This window comes from Apis dorsata, unplaced genomic scaffold, assembly GCF_000469605.1.
Source record: "Apis dorsata unplaced genomic scaffold, Apis dorsata 1.3 scaffold_74, whole genome shotgun sequence".
Classification (NCBI taxonomy): Eukaryota; Metazoa; Arthropoda; class Insecta; order Hymenoptera; family Apidae; genus Apis; species Apis dorsata.
Genome location: NW_006263372.1, coordinates 1,584,471 through 1,604,659, shown reverse-complemented (window position 1 = coordinate 1,604,659; position 20,189 = coordinate 1,584,471). Strand labels below are relative to the sequence as shown.

Here is a 20,189-nt window from a genome sequence, read left to right as displayed (position 1 = left end):
TTTTTTTTTTTTTTTGTTAAAACTATTATTTATATAGTTCTGCGAAGTTTCTCCGTTACGTTACTTGTATCGGTAAAAAATTTCGAGAACTTGAAGTTTGTAAACTTTGAAAGTAGGACATTCGATGACTCGAAGATTAGAAAATTTAAAGAGAGAAGCTCGAAGATTTAAAAACTTTTAATTCTGAAAATTTAAGAATATTGGAAAATTGCAATTAAAAATTAAATGGAAATTATAATTATATAAAGTAAATGAAAAAAAATTCTATCTTTTTATTACTATTAATTTGAGAAAAAAATTAAACGTAATAATCTCTTTTTCTTAATTAAAGATTCTTTACTATATTACCAATATACATAATAAATTCAACTTTGATATTAATATACATCGATTATTTGAGATTAACGATAATTTATGGATCAACTTTAAAATTTGATCAAAGCTAGTAATATGGATAAATACACTAAATTTCACATATTAACCAATAAATCTAGAATCGTTAATAATAACACAATAATCCAAACAACTTTCTTATAATTTAATATACAATCTGAATATTCAGAATATTTCGAAGAACAATTCACGAAGAACGAACTTCTAATTAATCAGATTTTATTTATAATATTTTCAAACTTTATAATCAATTATTAATGAAATTAACATTATTTTATGTTCTATTATTAATAATTCATAATTCAATAACAGCGGATCAACAATTAATAAATTATATATATATATTTATTTATCATTCTCGATTTCCATTTATTAATAACGGAATAAAACAGTTTAAATAAATAATCCACTAAAAATTATCAAATTTGCTCGCCACGTTTTAAATAATGTACAATATTTTATTAAAATTAATATTATAACATAATAAATCTTCCAGATCAAATAATAACCGTACGATATTTCTCTCTCTCTCTCTCTCTCTCTCTCTCCTTGAAACTTTTCTCCCTCCTATAATATCTCCACCCATAAAATTTATATATCCTATATTTTCTTAATAACACGAACAATATCGAAACAATATTATAAAGTATATCAGCCATATACATTACAATCTAGATACGATTTCTTTTTACACGTAAGCTTTATATCCTATACGATCAATAGCTTACCTGGACCAGACCATGGAAAATATCGTCCAGGATGCCAGGCTCCTCGGTTAAGGATCTCGTGGTAAGCCTCTTACGCCTTCTCTTGTGCATTGTCAGGAATCGACCGGTCGGCCTCGGTCTCGAGCGGCCGATATCCAAACTCTCGAGAAGGATACGGTCGACCTCTGACAAACGTCTGAACGCGGGTTCCGTCCTTGGTTCATCGCGGACTTCCGCCAACGTGGCCGACACGCCGGATGTTGGCAGCGCGGCGCTCTCTGCGAAGAGGAATGGAAAAGAAATTTTTAAGAAACGGTCGAGGAAGAGGATTTTCGAGAGATGTTTCGTTAAATTTTTCTCTCGTAAAAGAAGATTGGGTTATTGAAAATAACTTGGAATATTGGATCAATCGTGTCGGCATAAGAATTTTTGAGAATGGTTTTTGATAGAGTATGTAACGTTTTTTTTTTATCGAAGGAATTCAACAAGATTTTGGAAGAGTTCTCTGTAAATTTTTGTGTGAAACAGTGAAATTTTGAAAAGCGAATTATTAATCGTGTCACATGTATAATATTTTCCATTTTTTGAGAAAGTTTTGGAAGTGTTGACGTTTTCTAGGAAATGATTGGAGAAAAGATGATTTTTAGAATTTTCCTCTTGAGAGGAAAGGTGAAAATTAAATTTTGAAAATTGAATATCAATCATGTCAATCATGAAATATAATTTTTGAAAATATTTTGAAAGTATTGGAATGTAACGTTGAAGCAATTGAAAACTATTTTAGAAGGAAAAGTCTGTAAATTTTTCTCTTGTGAAATCTAAAATTAATTTTGGAATGGATATTATAACCACTGCAATTTTTCATTTTTAAATAAATTTTATAAAAATATTGGCAATTTTTGTGTTGATTTCTACGAAAGCAATTGGAAAAGATGATTGAAATTGGTTTTATTACGTGATTATATACATTTTCCTTTTCTTTTACAATAGAAGTAAAATATTAATAAAATTTCTCAATTCATTTTCAATTTTAAAAAAACATTTAAAATATATTGATAAAATAAAATCATCTTTTAGAAAATGAAAAACAATGTTTACTTATTTACTTTTCAAAATAAGATATTTATTATTAAAATCATTCAAATGAAAATACCAAATGAAATGGCAAATATTAAAAATTAATTATTTAAGATAAAATTACAGAATAAATAAATATTTTACTTTAATAAAAACTTCAGATATATATAAATAGGATAAAATAATATAAAAAATTAAAAATGGTAATATAAAAAAGCTCGAAAAGCGTGACCGTACAATGAATCTTCGATAAATTATAAATACCGAAAACTGCATCGGTAGAAATAGCAAAGATTAATGGCTCGTTTATCGTGATTGAATGCAAACAAAAATATTCAACGTTCGATGAATATTCATGAATATAATAATTTATATCGCGTACACGGAAATTATTAGAATACCGTAGCGATGTTCGTTGTTCGTGTAAATATTCTTTTGGAAATAATAATCGAACGGTTATCTCTCTGAATTGTTCGATTACATAAATATAATTAATATATAATTATTATAATTTTAATAAACTAATGCTTAATTAAAAAATATAACTAAAATTTGTTGATATTTTATTCAATTCGTTAATTAAAATTATATTTGCATTAATATTAGATCGATTGTAAACTACAACAACTGTGTCATGTATATTCTATGGTTTTGAACAAACTAGCGATCTGATAGGTTAGTTTTCTGTAACTATACTACTGTAAATGTAAATACATACGAAACGTATGTGGTATTATTAAATAAAAGTTTCTAGATAATTACTAAAAATTAGTTTTGATAAATATGAAATTATTACGTATTAAAAATAATAATATATAATTATTCTTGAAGTACGCTTTATTACAATTAAATTTAATTAAAAAAGATTAAGAGATTTTTTTGCTACTCGTTCCACTTTTTTTTTTAGGATTTATAATAGAAAGATGGGATGGGATAGGACCTAATGCGAATTTTTACTTGCTCGCGCAGAATACGATACTTAACCTTAATTAACAAATTTCCAATTTTCCGCCCTCCTAAATAATTACAATTTCTAAAGTCAATTCATCCATTTTTCACTTCTGGCTAATCTTTCTCACGGTCACGTTAATTTAACTCTTTGTGCTGGAAGATTGGTAAAGATACGTTTCTAGATAATTATATAAATTTCTAGTAACATTTTATTAAGAGAAATTTATATGGAAATAAAAATAAATAATTCCAAACTTTTATCATTTTTCTAGTTGATTGTATTGTTTCTAAAGAAAAATTACTTCCTTATAAAGTTAAATAATGTTTGAAAACCATATTTCTCAATTTTAAATTCGAAACGGTTGTCAAGGGACATGCTTGAGAAATTTAAAAGTATTGAAAAAGTAAGTGTTACACTTTTCTTCCTACTAAATTTTCATAACTTTTATAACCAAATACATGATTTTAATTTTCAAAAATCAATCACATAAAATCACTTTATATTTCGTGCAAATTTTGTTTATTCTTTTTCAAAAACGACGAAATAATTAAATTTACCTCTACCTAACCTCTACATTCTCTAGGTAAGCATCGATGTAAAACGAATATAAATTCAAAATTGTAACAATCTTTCAGAATTCAGAATTTTAACAATATTAATAAAGCAAAATATAAAAATTAAGGTAATATTGTTTATACATCTAATTTTCGAGAAATTAGAACCAATCTCTTAGGATCACCGAAGAGGTTAAACATATTTGTCTCGCGATAAAAAAGAAAGAAAAGAGTTTTCCCTAGTAATTACACGTTTGCGAAACAATAGCTCGTCTAGAAAGCATTGTCAACTGACATGGTTGCAAAACACAAGTTTGAAACGCGTACATCTTGCTAATAATTTCAGTTACACAATTTCTAGGGTACAATCCATTGCAACATCGTGCTATTCGGTATTATGACGCGCATATACGTGAGCAGCGCTATGCGATTGTATGATATATGGTTTTTCTTTTCATGCAAATGGACCAGCCTTCGTGTATACGGAATGCTCGAAGCAATCTTTTGTTCTTCTTTTTCTTTTTTCTTTTTTTTTTTATTATTGATATAAATATGCTTAGGTTAAGTTGAAGATCACGTATCATAATCAAATTATGAAAAAATATACGAGTGAATATATTTAAAGATTCTTGGATAAATATTTTAATCTATGACACTGATGGATTTTTCAAATTGAAATTTTTTTTTTTGCTTAATAGGTAATTATAAAAAATATTAAATTATATTTCAATTTAGAATATTATTTGTAATAATTCATAATTATTTAATAAAGATAATTTTTATTAAATTAAAAAGTATTTAAAAAGGTGTATACAAAATGGATGATGGAATTCATAGAACTTAAAAAGAAGTTATCGTTATCACAAATTATTTGTGAATATCAAAAAAAGGAATCGAAAAACTCAAGGAAAATTAGAAAATAAATCTCAGAATAAATTAATCTCTGAAAATTACTCACTTCTTGAACAAATTAATTATTAAAGAAATCTTCAAATGATAATTTATTTGTGACATAATGATCTACTAGAGATTTATTTTAGATTATATCTATTTTTATATGAAAGCATGTAACATGAAAAAAAATCATTATTGGAAATTTACATTCCCAATAAAAAAAAAGTGAATTGACGTAAGCTCAAAAATCAAAGTGTATTTTCTTGTAACAATAAAGCGAGTTATTTGTTCCTTTACTCTCTATAAGCAACAAAGATTATTGGAAATTTTCGAGTCGAACAAAGAAAGCAATATGATCGACAAAAAATTATTTTACAAAATGAAATTTATCTACAAGAGAGATTCGACACTTCGTTGTTGTAAACATTATTAAAAGTAATTGAAAAATTAAAATGGATGATAAATAATTGACAGATTAAAACACAGAGGAAAATGAATCTCTATCTTTAAAAGATTTTCAAATAAATGATTCGTGTTCGGGGATAGAAACGAGAATGTCCTATGAATGTTGGGACATTGTTCACGCACTGTCGCTATCTAATTAACCTAATTGCAGCCATACGTGTTATCAGTCAAAGAAACCGGTAGACTTTATGACGCGTAAATTCCATCGAGGTTATCGCTTCGTTTCCTTTCATGTCCCGTTTATTTTCTACCATCATACCAATTGACTTACGTATTCTTCTCATTTTCCTCTTTTAAAATTCTCTTTCATTCGGATAAATTCGAACATCATCCATATTTCTCGAACCGTACGTTGATTAAATTAAATTTTATTCGATTCGGTTTAAATTATCAATATTTTATCTTTTAAAAAAATAGTTTAGTTAAAATTAAGAACGATTATAAGATAATGATATTTTAATTTAATCAATTTGTTCAATAATAATAGTAAAAAGATTTTATTTATTATCACGTAATATTTAGATATTGATTTATATATCTGTTTAATTATTAATTTATTATATTGATTGACATTCGATTTTCTTGTCTAAAGAGATAAACTGTATGCCTCTGCCAATCTGAAATGTAAAGGGTTGAAATGTTGGGCAGCGATCCAACGAATATGAATCGGTGTGTAATATGATTGGAGAATGATTGATAAGCGTATAAAAAATTATATTATTATATATTGCAAGATAGAAATAAATCGTGTAATAATAAATTTAACAAGTTTAAAAGTTTAAAAAATTAGTACAAATTTCACAATTACTTTTGTAATTTTTTCTCTTTGAACAATGAAACAAGAAATATGTGAAAGTTTTTTGTTTTTATAAAATCAAAATAGATAATTAAGAATGAAAAATAACAGATAACAGATTAATTAAAGAAATTTATCTTGTAATAAATTACCATTGTGATGATGAAAAAATATATTTTTTTACTTTAACTTTATAATAATTATATAATTCTGAGAAAAATTCTTTAGTTAATGGAAAAAAAATATCTTCAAAATGGGTCGAAATACAATTTAATTTATTATCCAATAGGATAAGTATCTGAAGTACTGTAAGTCTTTTGTATCGTATCCGATCAGTGAAAAGCCTATCCAAATCCTTTGATATAAATGTTACAGAGCATCTGGGTTAACTGGAAGAAATCTCTATCTTTGGGAAAAAATATTTTTATTAAAAAGATCAAATAAATTTCTTTTAACCTTTTAATATATAATTACAATATCATGAAATATATTTTTAAAATATTTCAAATTTTCTTCCAATTTTTTAACTTTTCATACAATTTTATTTAAATTCTATATGTTCACACACAGGCATTAAAAAAATATTTTTTTTAATGAACATACAAAATATATTCAATAATTAAGCGAAACATCTTCAGTAATGATTAGATCAGGAAAAATTCTTCACCAACATTCACCACAAGGAAATGTAGGAAATACATTTTCTTTTGCAACTCAATAACTTCCTGTAATATTAGCGCGCTGAGGCGGAAGTTTTTCAGCTCGAGCATTAAAATGTTCGTATATAGGAATTAATTATTAATCATAAATGTAAAGCTTTCCCCTTTTACACTGAATTTTCAATCTATGTTTATTCAATTTACTAATCTCTTAATTTAATTTATATCTCTTTCTATAAGATTTTTAGCATTTTATTTCATGATATTATTAATTTATTTTATATCTTTAATTCAATATCTAATTTAAGAGAAATTTTATTTTCTTATAATTAAACTTATTTATTTTTATTATATAATTAAAATTAATTATATAATAAATAATGTTGACAAAGTCTTTAACAAAATATCTCAAAGGAATACATAGATATAAATCTAAGAGGCGAGATGACTATCGATTATCGATATATTATTGATATCTTATTAATTTAATTATTATCTTATTATTAATTTTTAATCATTATCATCAATCATTAAAATATTGTTAACAAAGAGAAGTGATAGAATTTCTATTTTTTCTTACTTATATTAATATCTTTATCAATTATTATTATCTTAATTAATTATGAATCGATTATTTTGAATATATTTTGAAAATCATCAACAACTTTTTAATAATAAAAAAATATAGAAATTCATTATTTTCATCCATTATTGATCTTAACAATAATATCGATATATCGAATAACATGCATATATTATCGAAATCTATCGATAGTTACATCTTCAGCGCCCCCTTGTAATCAGTACAACAGTTTCTCCGCAAAATCGTAGGTTAACGATCTATCTAAACACTTAACAAGGAAATATCTATTACATCCACGTTCGACAAACAGTAAATCGTACAGAAAACGTTTCGTTAGACGAGATAAATATGGCAAACACGATGGCCATTACCGTTTATCGTCGTGAAAAACACGTTGTTTCTTCTTCAATCGTCATTTCGTTTTTTACGTTCGTAAACTTTTTTCTAATCGAATTCTACTTTGAGGAAACAAACGTATATACTCGATCTCACATTGCTATTCTATGTTCGATTCTTTCAACTATTTCGTTCGATTCGGCCAATTAAATATCCTATTGTGAAGTGATTTGTTGTATTATTCATTAACCTAACCTAAGATTTTTTGCACGTCTATATATGTTCAATTTAACGAAATTAATGATTTACGTTTTTATGTTTTATAAAATAAAAATAATACACGTGAATACATAATATACGTTAAGTTTAATAGTAATTAGAATAATATTTATGCAAATTTTTGAAGTATATTAGTATATTAAAGCATATTATTATGTGTTAAGTATTTTATCTCTCGTCTTTTTCTCGTTTTTCTTTGAGAGAAATTTTTATGCTTAAAAAAAGTATTATTGTGTATGTATATGCATCTTGCAAAAATATATTTAAATATTGTGATTATATTACATATATTATATTATATACATATATATAATGTACGCGTATACATGTATATTACGTAAAAATGAATTAACAAAATATTCTTGTTAATTCATTTTTATTTTATAATAATTATTATTATCGCATATTATTCTAGTTAATAATTAAAAAGATTTTCGAAAATTCTATTACAACGATAATATCTGTTGTGAAATTATTCATAAAGAGAAAAATTGAATTTTCGACGAAAAACCAAAAAAGAATTTATCTATCTAGATTTTTTGAACAATGGAATGATTTTTCATTTATATTCAAATCACATTGTTATATTTTAATCACCTCGAAAATTTGTTACGAGAATCGCTATTTCCTCGACTAAAATATCTAACGAAAAAACGTGCAATATTCGGATCCATATTATGCAATTACTGATACAAATTTTTTATTTTTCTCGAATAAATTTTTTTAATAAGTTATTAGATTATATGTAAAATGCATAACGAATAACTGATCTATTTTTATGTAATATGATAACAAACTGATATTCGATTCTTTTCATGAAAATGTAAGAATAAAAAAAAAAGTTGATAAAGTGATAAACATTTAAATCACACGAAATAAATATACAATACATTTATAGATTAAAAAATTTTCTAATTTTTTTATATTTGCAATTCTAAAAAAAAAGGAAAAAGTAGAAACAAGATTTATATAATAATTTTACATTAATATTTAAAATATTCATAGTATTTATAATATTACCATATTTTATCTGATATATTAATATATTTAAAAATATTATAGATATATAAATTTACATATAAGAGAAAAACGATATTTAATAAATTAACTACAATCTGAACGAATTTTTTACAATTTAATTCCTGAATTTATTAAGTGAAGTATTAATTAAAAAAAGGAAATAAATCATCAGTTCGTTTAAATTTTTAATACAGAAAGAGTTTCACTCACCGGAAATGCGGACGAACACATTCTCCTCCCCATTGTCCACCGTTATCTCCGCACTTCTTCTCTGTAAAATGATAAGAAAATATCGTCGATTAAATTTCATTTATTCCGTTCAATTTTTCTAATTAAAATGAATAATAAATATATATATATATATAAGTTAAAATTAAATCGAGTGGTTATATTTTATCCAATGAAAGAATAAATTCAATTTATCTCTTCGAAACGATAATATATCAATATTTGATGAAGAGATTATTTAAAATAAATTTTAAAATCATTTTTCTTCCATAGAAAATTTTATATTTCTGCGAAATCTTCGGAAAAGATTCATCTTTTTCTTTTTACTGCAAGACAATAAATCCTCGTTTTTATGACATAATTTTAAAAAAATCAATTGAAATTCAAGTTTACATCGCGATAGTCCAGAAAGAGCAAAAAGAACGTCACTTCCGCATGAACACTTTCGAACAGATTTCGAACGACATCGACTTCCGGAATTTGGACAACCTCTCTATTCATCCTCAAAACGAAACTCTCTTTCCAACTTCAATGAATCTTGTAACGTGAATCAATTCTTTTTCTCGTCTCATCCAACTTTTTTTTAGATTCTGATAAATTTCGTTCGTAAGGATAATTAACCTTACATTCGAAAAATACGAAAAATACGAGTGAGAACAAAGATTCGAAGAGAAAAATAATAATAAAAAAAAAAAGGAATTGAATAAAAATAAAAAAATTTTATGAATATAATGAATGGAGAAAAAGTTAATTTCTATGGAGGATTATGATTATTAAATTTTAAAGGAAAAAATAAAATTTAAATTGTTTTGGAATAATTTTTCTTTGGTTTCTGATAACATTAATAATAATAAAATATTTTTTAATAATAAGTGACCATTATCGGCAATACAAATTCGTTTCTTTCAAATTTTTATTACTCGTCAATTTTTATTACTGTTACTGATAATTAATATCTATAAATGACGTAAAACATGATATTTAAATACCTTAATAAATAAAAAATATTAGATTATGTTACAAAAATATAAAAATGAGAAACAAAACAAAAACTGATATTATATATTCGTTACGTAAAACTTTATCAATAATAAAAAAAAATTGTTTATCATCGATAAAATTGATCAGTAAACCAAAAAATAAATAATCAAAAATAAATTTCATTTTTAACAAATTACCAAAAAATTAATCAAAAAATATTTTCCATATATTGATCAATAATAATGATTAACGATCAATAAATTTTTCTGTTATAACATACAATTTTTTTGCGATTAAAATTACAATATATATATATATGTAACAGAGCGCGATCCGAGAACCGATAGACACAGCGCGACCTGGCAGCGTTCGACAACTGGAACTATCTGGCAGACTCCACGTTAGCGGATCAGGCCGATTGCCAATTGCAAAATAGGGCGACCTGGATTTCGTATCTCGAGACATCCAGGTACCGCTGCAGGGACGATTACCAAACTCCGTGATAGGCCTTCGAAACAGAAGAAGAATCCTCGAAGCAATAAGAAGTGTACTCATTACGCCGTCCACGTAGCAGAACTTGGCAGAATTCGTAAATTCATGGACCGTTTCGACTAGACAGATCTCGAAATCTTTCGAGGATGCTCTTAATGGAACTTGTTACGTAGTCACGACACGTTGAGTTCATCTATAGGAAGGGAGTATGGAAAAAAAGTGTAAACGTGGTTAAATATTTGCTTGCCAATTTAAAAAATTTAGAATGAAAATTTATTTGTATTAACTGAGAATTACTAACAATGAAAGTGGATAGATTTTTGCAAAAAATTAAAATGAATAATTTTTTTAATTTTATGTTCACAGTAAAATACAATGCAGATAATATTTCAACGAATTTTGCATCTATGTTGGTTAAAACTGTTCGTAAATGAAACAGAAGTATCATATGCACGCTAGAGATCGCGACAGCGTTAGTGTTCTAGTGTAGATGCAGCATAAACAGTATACGTTAATAAACCCACAACATAACCTTTATAAATGCTAGAAGCAACTATCTCTTAAGTAACGTGAATAAATACAATTTCGAGAGTGGTGTATATAATGTTAATAATGAAAATCGATATTAAATGAAAATTGATCATTTTTATTGCTAATTATACAAATTAATCGGAATGAATATTGTATTTCTTAAGTAATGTTTCCACGTGCATACTAGACAAATAGAATTTCAATAGAAATAGTATATAGTCGGATGATTTATAGATTATATAACCTAACCTCATCATCGAAATATGCTGCTAATATTCTGGACTTATAAATGGAAAGCAGCTTATTCGTGGGTACTATTCGTGCAAAGCGTTGATCGTGAACGATATGTGCACGAATTGAAAGGATGATCGAGAAATGGTTTCGTTTGACCTGTTAAATAGGTTGCTCGTTCACCGGAAACTTCGGTAACCGTGAAGTGAAAAAATTAATAAAGATGAATGAAATTCAATTTCAGATTGATTTTATTTTTCTGAATTCAAGAATTCATATAAGCATTAATCAAAATTTAGGTTAGAATTTTACTACCACGAAAAATTTCTTTGTGAAACGATCTATCGATGTAAATTCAATTACTATTGACATATATTACAATATTAATCTTTAATCAATAATAAAATTGATAAAAGATTTGACGTGACCATGGTTCGAAATTCCTAACCTATAATAAATATATATAAAACTCCTATCTACTTATTCCTTATCTATAACCATAATTTCAAAGATACATGAAAAAGAAATTGATTCTCGAAAACATAGGCCATAAAGATCCTTTCCAAATCTACGTGAACTAGTTCAAGTTATCTCGAATATATTTACGATAACATACCAAATTATGATGTCCGTAAAACAATCTTTTATTCCTTCACTGTAAGTTACCACAATCTACGCTAGGGATATTTTCCTAGATACTTGCGAAACCAAGATACACCGGTTTAATTCGATTTCCTATGCCATATATCAAACTGTCGCGAATGGAATAATAAATTCGCGTCCGGTCATATCTGTTCGTGACTGTCCATGAGAATTTGGTCCGCGGCCAATCCACGATGGATCGTTCCAGCTATTACTAAATAGCTGATCGACGTTCAACAAGGCGTTCGTTTAACCAAGAAAACCTCGGTAATCCGAAGGACTTGCCGCGCATAATTAATGCAACGCGCAACGCGTGCTAATACGATTATGTAAACTAGGTTTCTATCGCTTGTAATCTCTCTTTCTTCTTTTTTCTTTTTTCTCCTTTTCTCATTTTATTCCGATGAATATGGTATTCAAGATTTTCTACAAACTTTTTAGTAATAAAATTTTAGTAATTTTAGTAATAATAAAAATTTAGTATTTTAGTAATAAAATAAAATTAAAATAATTTTCCAGTAGAAAAATTGTTGGAAATAATAGAGTAAATAAATCGATAATAATTATTCAATTCGATTATAAGAAATCTTTTAATGAGAAGATTTATAAATTTTATGTAGTAAATTTTGTGAGTATCTAGCTAGTAACAAAGACTAGTAACAAATAATAACTAAATTCTAAATCAATTTCGAATAATTTTTAATGATAAAATTTTAAAATTGTATGAATTTAATGTCAAATAACGGAAATATAAATGGTTTAAAAAATAACAAATTTTAATTAATAAATGTTGAAGAATGTACCTACCCTATTTCTAGTAATTTTTATTAATAAATTCGATCATAAATTATTAAACGCAAATTAATGAATTTATAATTATAAATTTGAAATGACAAAATCATTTTTCAAGTTATCTACACTTATAAAACGTTAATTTATCATTAAGTTAAAATCCATTTTAGTTATTTATTATAGATACTTGAGCACCTATTAGCTCACGCTTAATCCAATTCCCCAACTCGATATCGTGCAAAACTTTACACTAAAACGTTCTTGATTTTCGCAGATGTGATTAAACTTACAGAGTATACGAGTTCTAACGTTAATTGTTAATATTAACTTGGCAGAGCACACAAACGATATTGAATTTATATAGAACGAGTAAATGGAAGGATCTCTGAAACTATCCTCTGAAAACTACTAGTAAAACTTATTACCCGAACTAAAAAAAAAAAAATATAAAAATTTTTTAAAATAAAATTTGAATCATAAAATCATATTTCATTATCTTCAATCTTCGTTAAATTTCTTCGCTAAAATTCTTTAAAATTAAAATTATATTTAAAATTAAAATTAATATTGTTAATATTATGTAGTATGTATATATATTTATTTGAATATTGTATAATAAGGAATGGAAGAAAGTGATTTCGTTAAACGATGAAACAGAAAATACAGTCAGAAACTATCGATTTGAATCTGTATACCACTATAATTATTAGCACTATTCGATAAATTTACTTCCATTGGTGCACGGTTGACTGCAATCAATTCTCATTTAACGTATAATTATCATTAAAATAATGAGGGCATTCCGTGGCAAGTTACAAACTACGGTAAAATAACGGTGACACTTGAACGTTGTGCACGATAATGCAAGCCGTTGAGTAAGACATTAATATTCATATTTTAATTAAGAACAATAACAATGTGTAATCAATTAGTTTATCATCGGAATCGATCGACTTTTGCACAAGGGAAAATTAATTCTGTGTGTATAAAAGAGTAATTAAAACGAAAGAGAGGATGTTTAAATTTTGTGTATGTATATATAATATTCATATATACATGCAATGAAAATATTCGATTATCTTCCAAGTTTTATTTGCTCGATAATTCAAATTTAAATTTGAAACGAGAATTTTTATTCGAGATTAAATTGTAAGAGATTTGTATATTTGTATTCATGCAATCGTTAGATAAAAATGATAAAAGTGTTTTAACAAATTTTTGAAATGTTTTGAATTTGATTGTATGAATATGAAGGGGGGAAGAAAAAAAAGTAGGGAAGTTAAAATTTTTTTTTAAACTTTAAAATACTTTCGTTCTTGATTTAATCTGACAATTATAAAAATGAAAAGTGAAAGATTTTAATCAGGCGTTTCTGAATAATTTATATGTCCATAAACTTATCTCGTGTTTTTATGACGTATAAAAGATATTTAAAAAAAAGCTCTTTTTAATCTTGAAATATTTCCGTTTTATATGAGATATCTGTGTCATCTGTTGAGATAAAACGTTGAATTTTCATTTTTCATTTTAAGTTTAAGATTTTTCTAAAAACATTTCGAAGTAAGAATCTCAAATATATTCTTTGTATTAAAGGGAAAATTAATGATCAAAATTAAAATATATTAATATTACGATTAGGAATATTTATCAGTATTCTCAATAATTTCGAAGATACAATTGAATTAGTTTGAATACATATGTTTTAATAGAGAAACATTCTACAAAAGGATAAGAATCATGAATATCAAGATATTAAAAATCAATGGATATTAAAAATTAAAATATTCTTATATATTTATTATCCCAATAACAATAAAAAATTTCAAAGACACTCGATTTAAATAATACACCTTGTATACAGAGATAAGAATATTTAATGTCATTAGTGTATCACAATATTAAGATGGATAATCAAAATTAAAATATTTTTATATTTTATTATATATTTATTATCCCAATAACAATAATTTCAAAGACACTCGATTTAAATGATACACCTTGTATAGAGAGATAAGAATATTTAATATCATTAGTGCATCACATTAAGAATCGATGGATAATCAAAATTAAAATATTCTGATATATTTATCTCAATATCAATAATTTCAAAGACACTCGATTCAAATGATACACCTTGTATACAGAGATAAAAATATTTAATGTCATTAGTGTATCACAATATTAAGAATCGATGGATAATCAAAATTAAAATATATTGTGATATATTTATCTCAATATCGATAATTTCAAAGAGCAATATAAATGAGACACCATATATAGAAATGAAAATATCATGGTCAGTAGTGTATCATGACATTAAGAATCGATGGATGGCATCTGCACCCGCAACGATTCGGGTAGATAGCACTAAATCGCGATGAACTGCGAAACGGCTAAGATTAATTTTGTTTCGTGGTTACGAAACCGGAAAACCGGCCATTAAGATCGGAACGATTTACAGAAACAAGTATCGTCGATGAAAACAGTTAATCTGAATGTGATTTATCGTACCTTCATCGTCGAAAAACCAATTGCACTCGCGTTGCTCTCGCGGTATATCGATCTGTTGTCTCTTCTCGATTAAAATTCCTTTTGCTCGACAACGATACTCATTTTACGATCTCTCAAAGTGAATCAACGATCGTTTTGACCGATAAACACAGATGGAATATCGGTGGATATAAGGATTATTGTAAATCACGTGTAAATAAATTTTTGGCGATGGTTTGGTTTGCGAAATAGAAACGAAAAGACAAGATAGTTTATTTGTTTTGATCGTTCGAATTATTTTTACACGGGCCTGGGAATACTTTACATAAAATTTAAATGTGTTCCGCGTTTGTTTGTGCGACGAGTGATTTTTGACGTCCCGTGGGTGAAATGAATTTCTTGCGCGACACCGAAAGAAAATATTTTTACCTGCTTTCGTTAAGAAATATTTTTTTGAATAAATTTTGATATAGATCTCGATACGATATAGGAAAATTAAAAATATATATTATAAATCGATATTATTAATTCGATAATTTAATATCGAGTAAAATATTGTGAAACTTTTTTTAAAAATTTTTGAATTTATCACTAAAGAAAAGACTTTCGTTATAATTTGAAAATTTTGTATCCTGTAACATAGTTTGTAGAATGTATACAGATTATATAATTGTAATATATTTAGAATACAAGTTGTATAATTAATAATGAAATAAATTTATAATACGAAATGGAAAAATGTTAACGTAAATAAAAATGAAATAAATGTTGTAACAAATTCAATGTTGCTTTGAGAGATGATGCTTTATAGCACACTTTATTTTCACATGGAATTATAAACCGACATTATTTAATTACAATTATGCATTATGAATATGGAATATTTGTACAATAAAAATTTCACACAAATGAAAGAATATAAAGAGGAAAGTAACAAACAGTGTCAATGTTAAAAAAAATGTATTAAAAAAAGATTTATCCCGGTGTATAATTAAAAATAATATAAAGTTAAATATTAAAATCGGAATGATGGTTGGAAAAAGTCAATATAAGTTTGCGAACGAGTTGTAGTTTTGATTCCGTACGAGTTGTTACTGTTAAATATTAAGAATATTCCAGAGGAATAATTAAGTAGAGATAAAAATTTTTTTTTCTTCTCTATTTGCATGTTAAACATATAATATTGAAACAAAAATGTTTTGCAAAAAAGTTTTAATCTTTCGATGTATTCGAATCAATCTAAATATATCCAATGAAAAAAAAATATATCAAATAAAAAACATAAAACAAAATCGTATATTTCAAACAAATAAATACAAATAAAACAAAAATAAGATAAAATTCCACTTTCTGAAAATATATACATATGCACTTTGATTCTCCTCGGCTAAGTTGGGTCACTTTTGACCCAACGTTTCTATTACATAATAATTACATAAATGATATTTAGTATTTGTCAACGTTTCCAAGGTTATATTATAGTGCCAACAATGATATTATATTCTTATTGTCTACACACATACAAACGTAAAAGGCACGCAACGTAAAAAAAACATAAACACTCTTCTCTATCTCACTCATAAAAAACGTTTTCTCTTTCCCTCTCATTTCTTACGACCCAACGAAACCAGTAAATCTATATCTCTCCAAAACAATGAATCCATTTTGTTCTCAATTCTGCGACAATTATTCGAACGTTATTATAATTTCACAACAAAATTTCAATATCAATTTCTCAACGTTTTATCTTTTATATTTAAAAATATCACACAATCTGAAACAATGCTCTTACTAAACGATCCCTAATCGAATATTGCCTATTCCACTAAATGCAACCAGACCAGAGGAAACCTGATTTCACTACCATCATATTTCACATCGAGGGTTAAAGAACCCAACTTTTCACCGGGCCGAGTTTACTTTAAGACCTTCTCTCTTAGGTCTCGTTTGCAAGTAACCCTATTTCAGTCCCGTGTCACGATAGTCACGGCTGCTTAACGCAATTGCCGCGAACCTTTTCAAAGCCTCCTTTCAACCCCCTCGTTCAATTCCGGCTACATACAGTCGGTCGCAAAAGTCTTATCTGGAAACCAGAAAATTATTTTAATGAAAAAGTTTTTACGGTGCGTGGAGTGTAATAAGATTCTCTGTAGGGAGTAATTTTTTTTTTTCTTTTTTTTTCGACGGAAAAATTTGCTTGAAAAGACGAAGCCAACCAATTTTCTGAGAATATATTTTACGATATAACGAAGTTTCAGAATAATTTAAATTTTCGATTTATCATTATGAAGTTACGTTACGGAAAAATCCAAATTAATTAAAAAAAAAACAAAAAATTAAACCCACGTGAAAATAATTCCAATCTAAATTTGATGTTAAAATTTGTAAGAATTTCTTTATTTCACCCTCTTTAAAATGATATTTCCTTAAAAAGAAACTTCATATTCTATATTATATATATATATATACCGTATATAGAAAATTCCATTAAAATCAAAACTTTGCTTGGTTTTGATAACAAAACTCGTAAATAAAGTTGGTGTAAAGTGTATAAAGGCTTGTGCGACTCACTGTACACACGTCTTTGCTTCCGTCTACCTTGCTCACTTGTTCGCCAATCCCCCCCTTCTTCCCCACAGTAGCCCCGTAATTTTCTCTTTCTTCGCCGACTCCGTCCACTGCACTCTCCTTCGCGGCCCTGAATACTTGAGGACATTCGAGTAAAGGGGAGAAGGGCGAGGAAACCCTGTCCCGTGACGTCATCGTGGCTAGGGTCACGCGTTGAAATTCAGGTCGACTCACCCCTTTATCACCCCTGCCTCCCTATCTCTTTCTCTATCTCCAACTTGCTTATATTCCACCCTCTCTCTACCACATCACTCTTGCTCTCTCTCTCTCTTTTACAACGTACTCAAACGTCGTAAGCATCAAGGAGAGAGAGAGAAGAGGAGGAGAGAGAAAGAGAGAGAGAGAGAAGAAACCTCTTTTCCCTACTGTCGATCTTCTCTGATGCTTTTGTGCCTCTCGTTTATCTTGTACGATACGAGATAGAGATAACATGGTCATCGATGTGAATATTCTTTTTTTTATATTTTAAAAAATATAATGAATTGGATTCGAACTTATTATAATTTTTTTAAATTTATCTTAAATTTAAAAATTGACCCACTCGCGAGAATTAATCTTTTTGATTAGGATTTAAAATTGGTGAAGATTAAGTGGAGGATAAAGAGGAAATGATGATGATGATGATGATGATGATTTTTGAGAGCGAGTCGAATAATTGTGAAGGGGTGTGTAATTGGGTAGAAGTTTTTAAAGAGACGGTCGATTAACGGATGTCGATCAAAGGGTTTTGAAAACCAGGGTTAACCTTTGTCTTTGAATGGGAGGAGTGGTCGAAGATGCGCTCAACAATGATACGAATTTTCAATCCTTAATATTCTATTATTCATGTAATAATCTCGAAATAATATTCTATAAAATGAAATTTAATATAATAATATTGATGGAAAATTTACGTCATTGTGAAGTGATCCTTCAGCGATGAACCATGACCGTTTAAAGGATGAATACGTTTCGAATATTCTCGATAGACAATTGTAATCCGTCCATCATTTTCAAATTTCTGCCAAATAATATTATAATTATCAAATATCATTAAATTAAATCTTTAAATATAATGGAGAACAATTTGATAAATTTAACAATTAATCTTTTCATTTAATTTTTAATTTTATAAGAAGAATCAAGTGAATGATGAAGAATTTATATTAATATAATGATAGGGATTATAAATTTTTTTTCTCGTAGAAATTTCTCTCTCTCTCTCTTTCTCTCTTTCTCTCTATTAGACTTCCTCCTCGAAATAAAGTAGAAATCGATAAAAATAAAATATAGCTACACGTCTCGTATGCAAAACGAGTATATCCAATGCATACGTTTACAAGTGGTACATTATGATATCCTTCGGATGCATCAATTCAAAAACGATGCAAATTCTTTCCATCCGAAAAACACGGTTGCAACCGAAATACATTAACATGCTTGCTGTCATATCGAGGTCGAATAAAAATAAACTGCATGACGTGAAAAGTTTACTACGTTACGTACCTGCATTATATTCTATACGCTTTTATATCTAGATCTTAATATCTGATCCACGTTTGCTCAAACAACGAGACTTGTTAATAAACGAAACGAGATTTTATTATATTTTTTAAATAACTCGTCAATTTTCGCGGCACACAATTCCAACGCCATTTAATTATTCATTTGTTAATCGTCGTATAAATGTTTGCTCGCTATTGTTTAATTTATAAGTAAATGTAACAAGTTTCTTTGCGAAAGAAATAATTTCTTTAATGGTCATCGCTAATTAGAAATTTTATTATCCACCATTTATTAAGAAAAAAAAAAAAATACTTTGCTTTTAATCATACAATCTAGAGCAATACATCAGATACCCTTTATTATTATAGCATTTATAGCATCGATATATATATATATATTTTTAAATATCGTATCATTTAACATTTTATAATAACCAAGAAAACGATTATGAATATTTAATGCAATATTCTTTCATGTTGCTATAATAATATTTATTTAAAAAAAAATTTACATTATATAATAATTCTTCAACTATAAATAAATCGATAATTGCAAACTATTTTTATTATATGCCAACCGATCAATTCCATTATTATTCTATAATAAAATAAAATATTTCTACTATATTACTTCATGATAATATGGTACAAAATTATTAAATAAAAAAAAAGTGTATATTATATAATAATTCTTCTCGTTAGATCGATAATCTACGTACGTTATTTTTATTATGCGCTAACCAACTATCTCTATGCATCCATAAATCGAATACGAACGGCAACGAAACAGTTTCGCAAGCATCGAGATTGAGAAACTTAATTACGATGGAAATAGACGCGCATCGCACGTGTATCGTGATGTTGTTATCGAGTTACAATGAGTACACGAGGCGTTTCGTGTTCGCGGCCGATATTTTCGTTTACGAACTGCCATTGGACGTTTTTGAAATAGCAGAATTCAGTTACTATGCCAAG

The 20,189-nt window shown here is 26.9% G+C and overlaps 1 protein-coding gene and 1 long non-coding RNA gene across 8 annotated transcripts in view; one reads left to right on the top strand and one right to left on the bottom strand.

The window, feature by feature from the left end:
• Positions 1-20,189, bottom strand: part of LOC102680500 — a 91,524-nt gene that overhangs the window by 10,143 nt on the left and 61,192 nt on the right. For 6 of the 7 annotated variants that reach the window (XM_006610535.2, XM_006610536.2, XM_006610534.2 and 3 more), the window contains 2 exons: positions 8,926-8,986; positions 1,122-1,378 (listed from right to left, as the gene is read on the bottom strand). In XM_006610535.2, coding sequence (XP_006610598.1) covers positions 1,122-1,378; positions 8,926-8,986 — 318 coding nt within the window. Of the gene's footprint in view, positions 1-1,121; positions 1,379-8,925; positions 8,987-19,933; positions 20,140-20,189 lie in introns of those variants that run through there. The other variant, XM_031508114.1, reaches the window with a different exon arrangement.
• Positions 3,472-4,336, top strand: LOC116184923. Its single transcript, XR_004149589.1, has 2 exons — positions 3,472-3,521; positions 4,045-4,336. It is a non-coding gene; the product is annotated as an uncharacterized LOC116184923 (long non-coding RNA).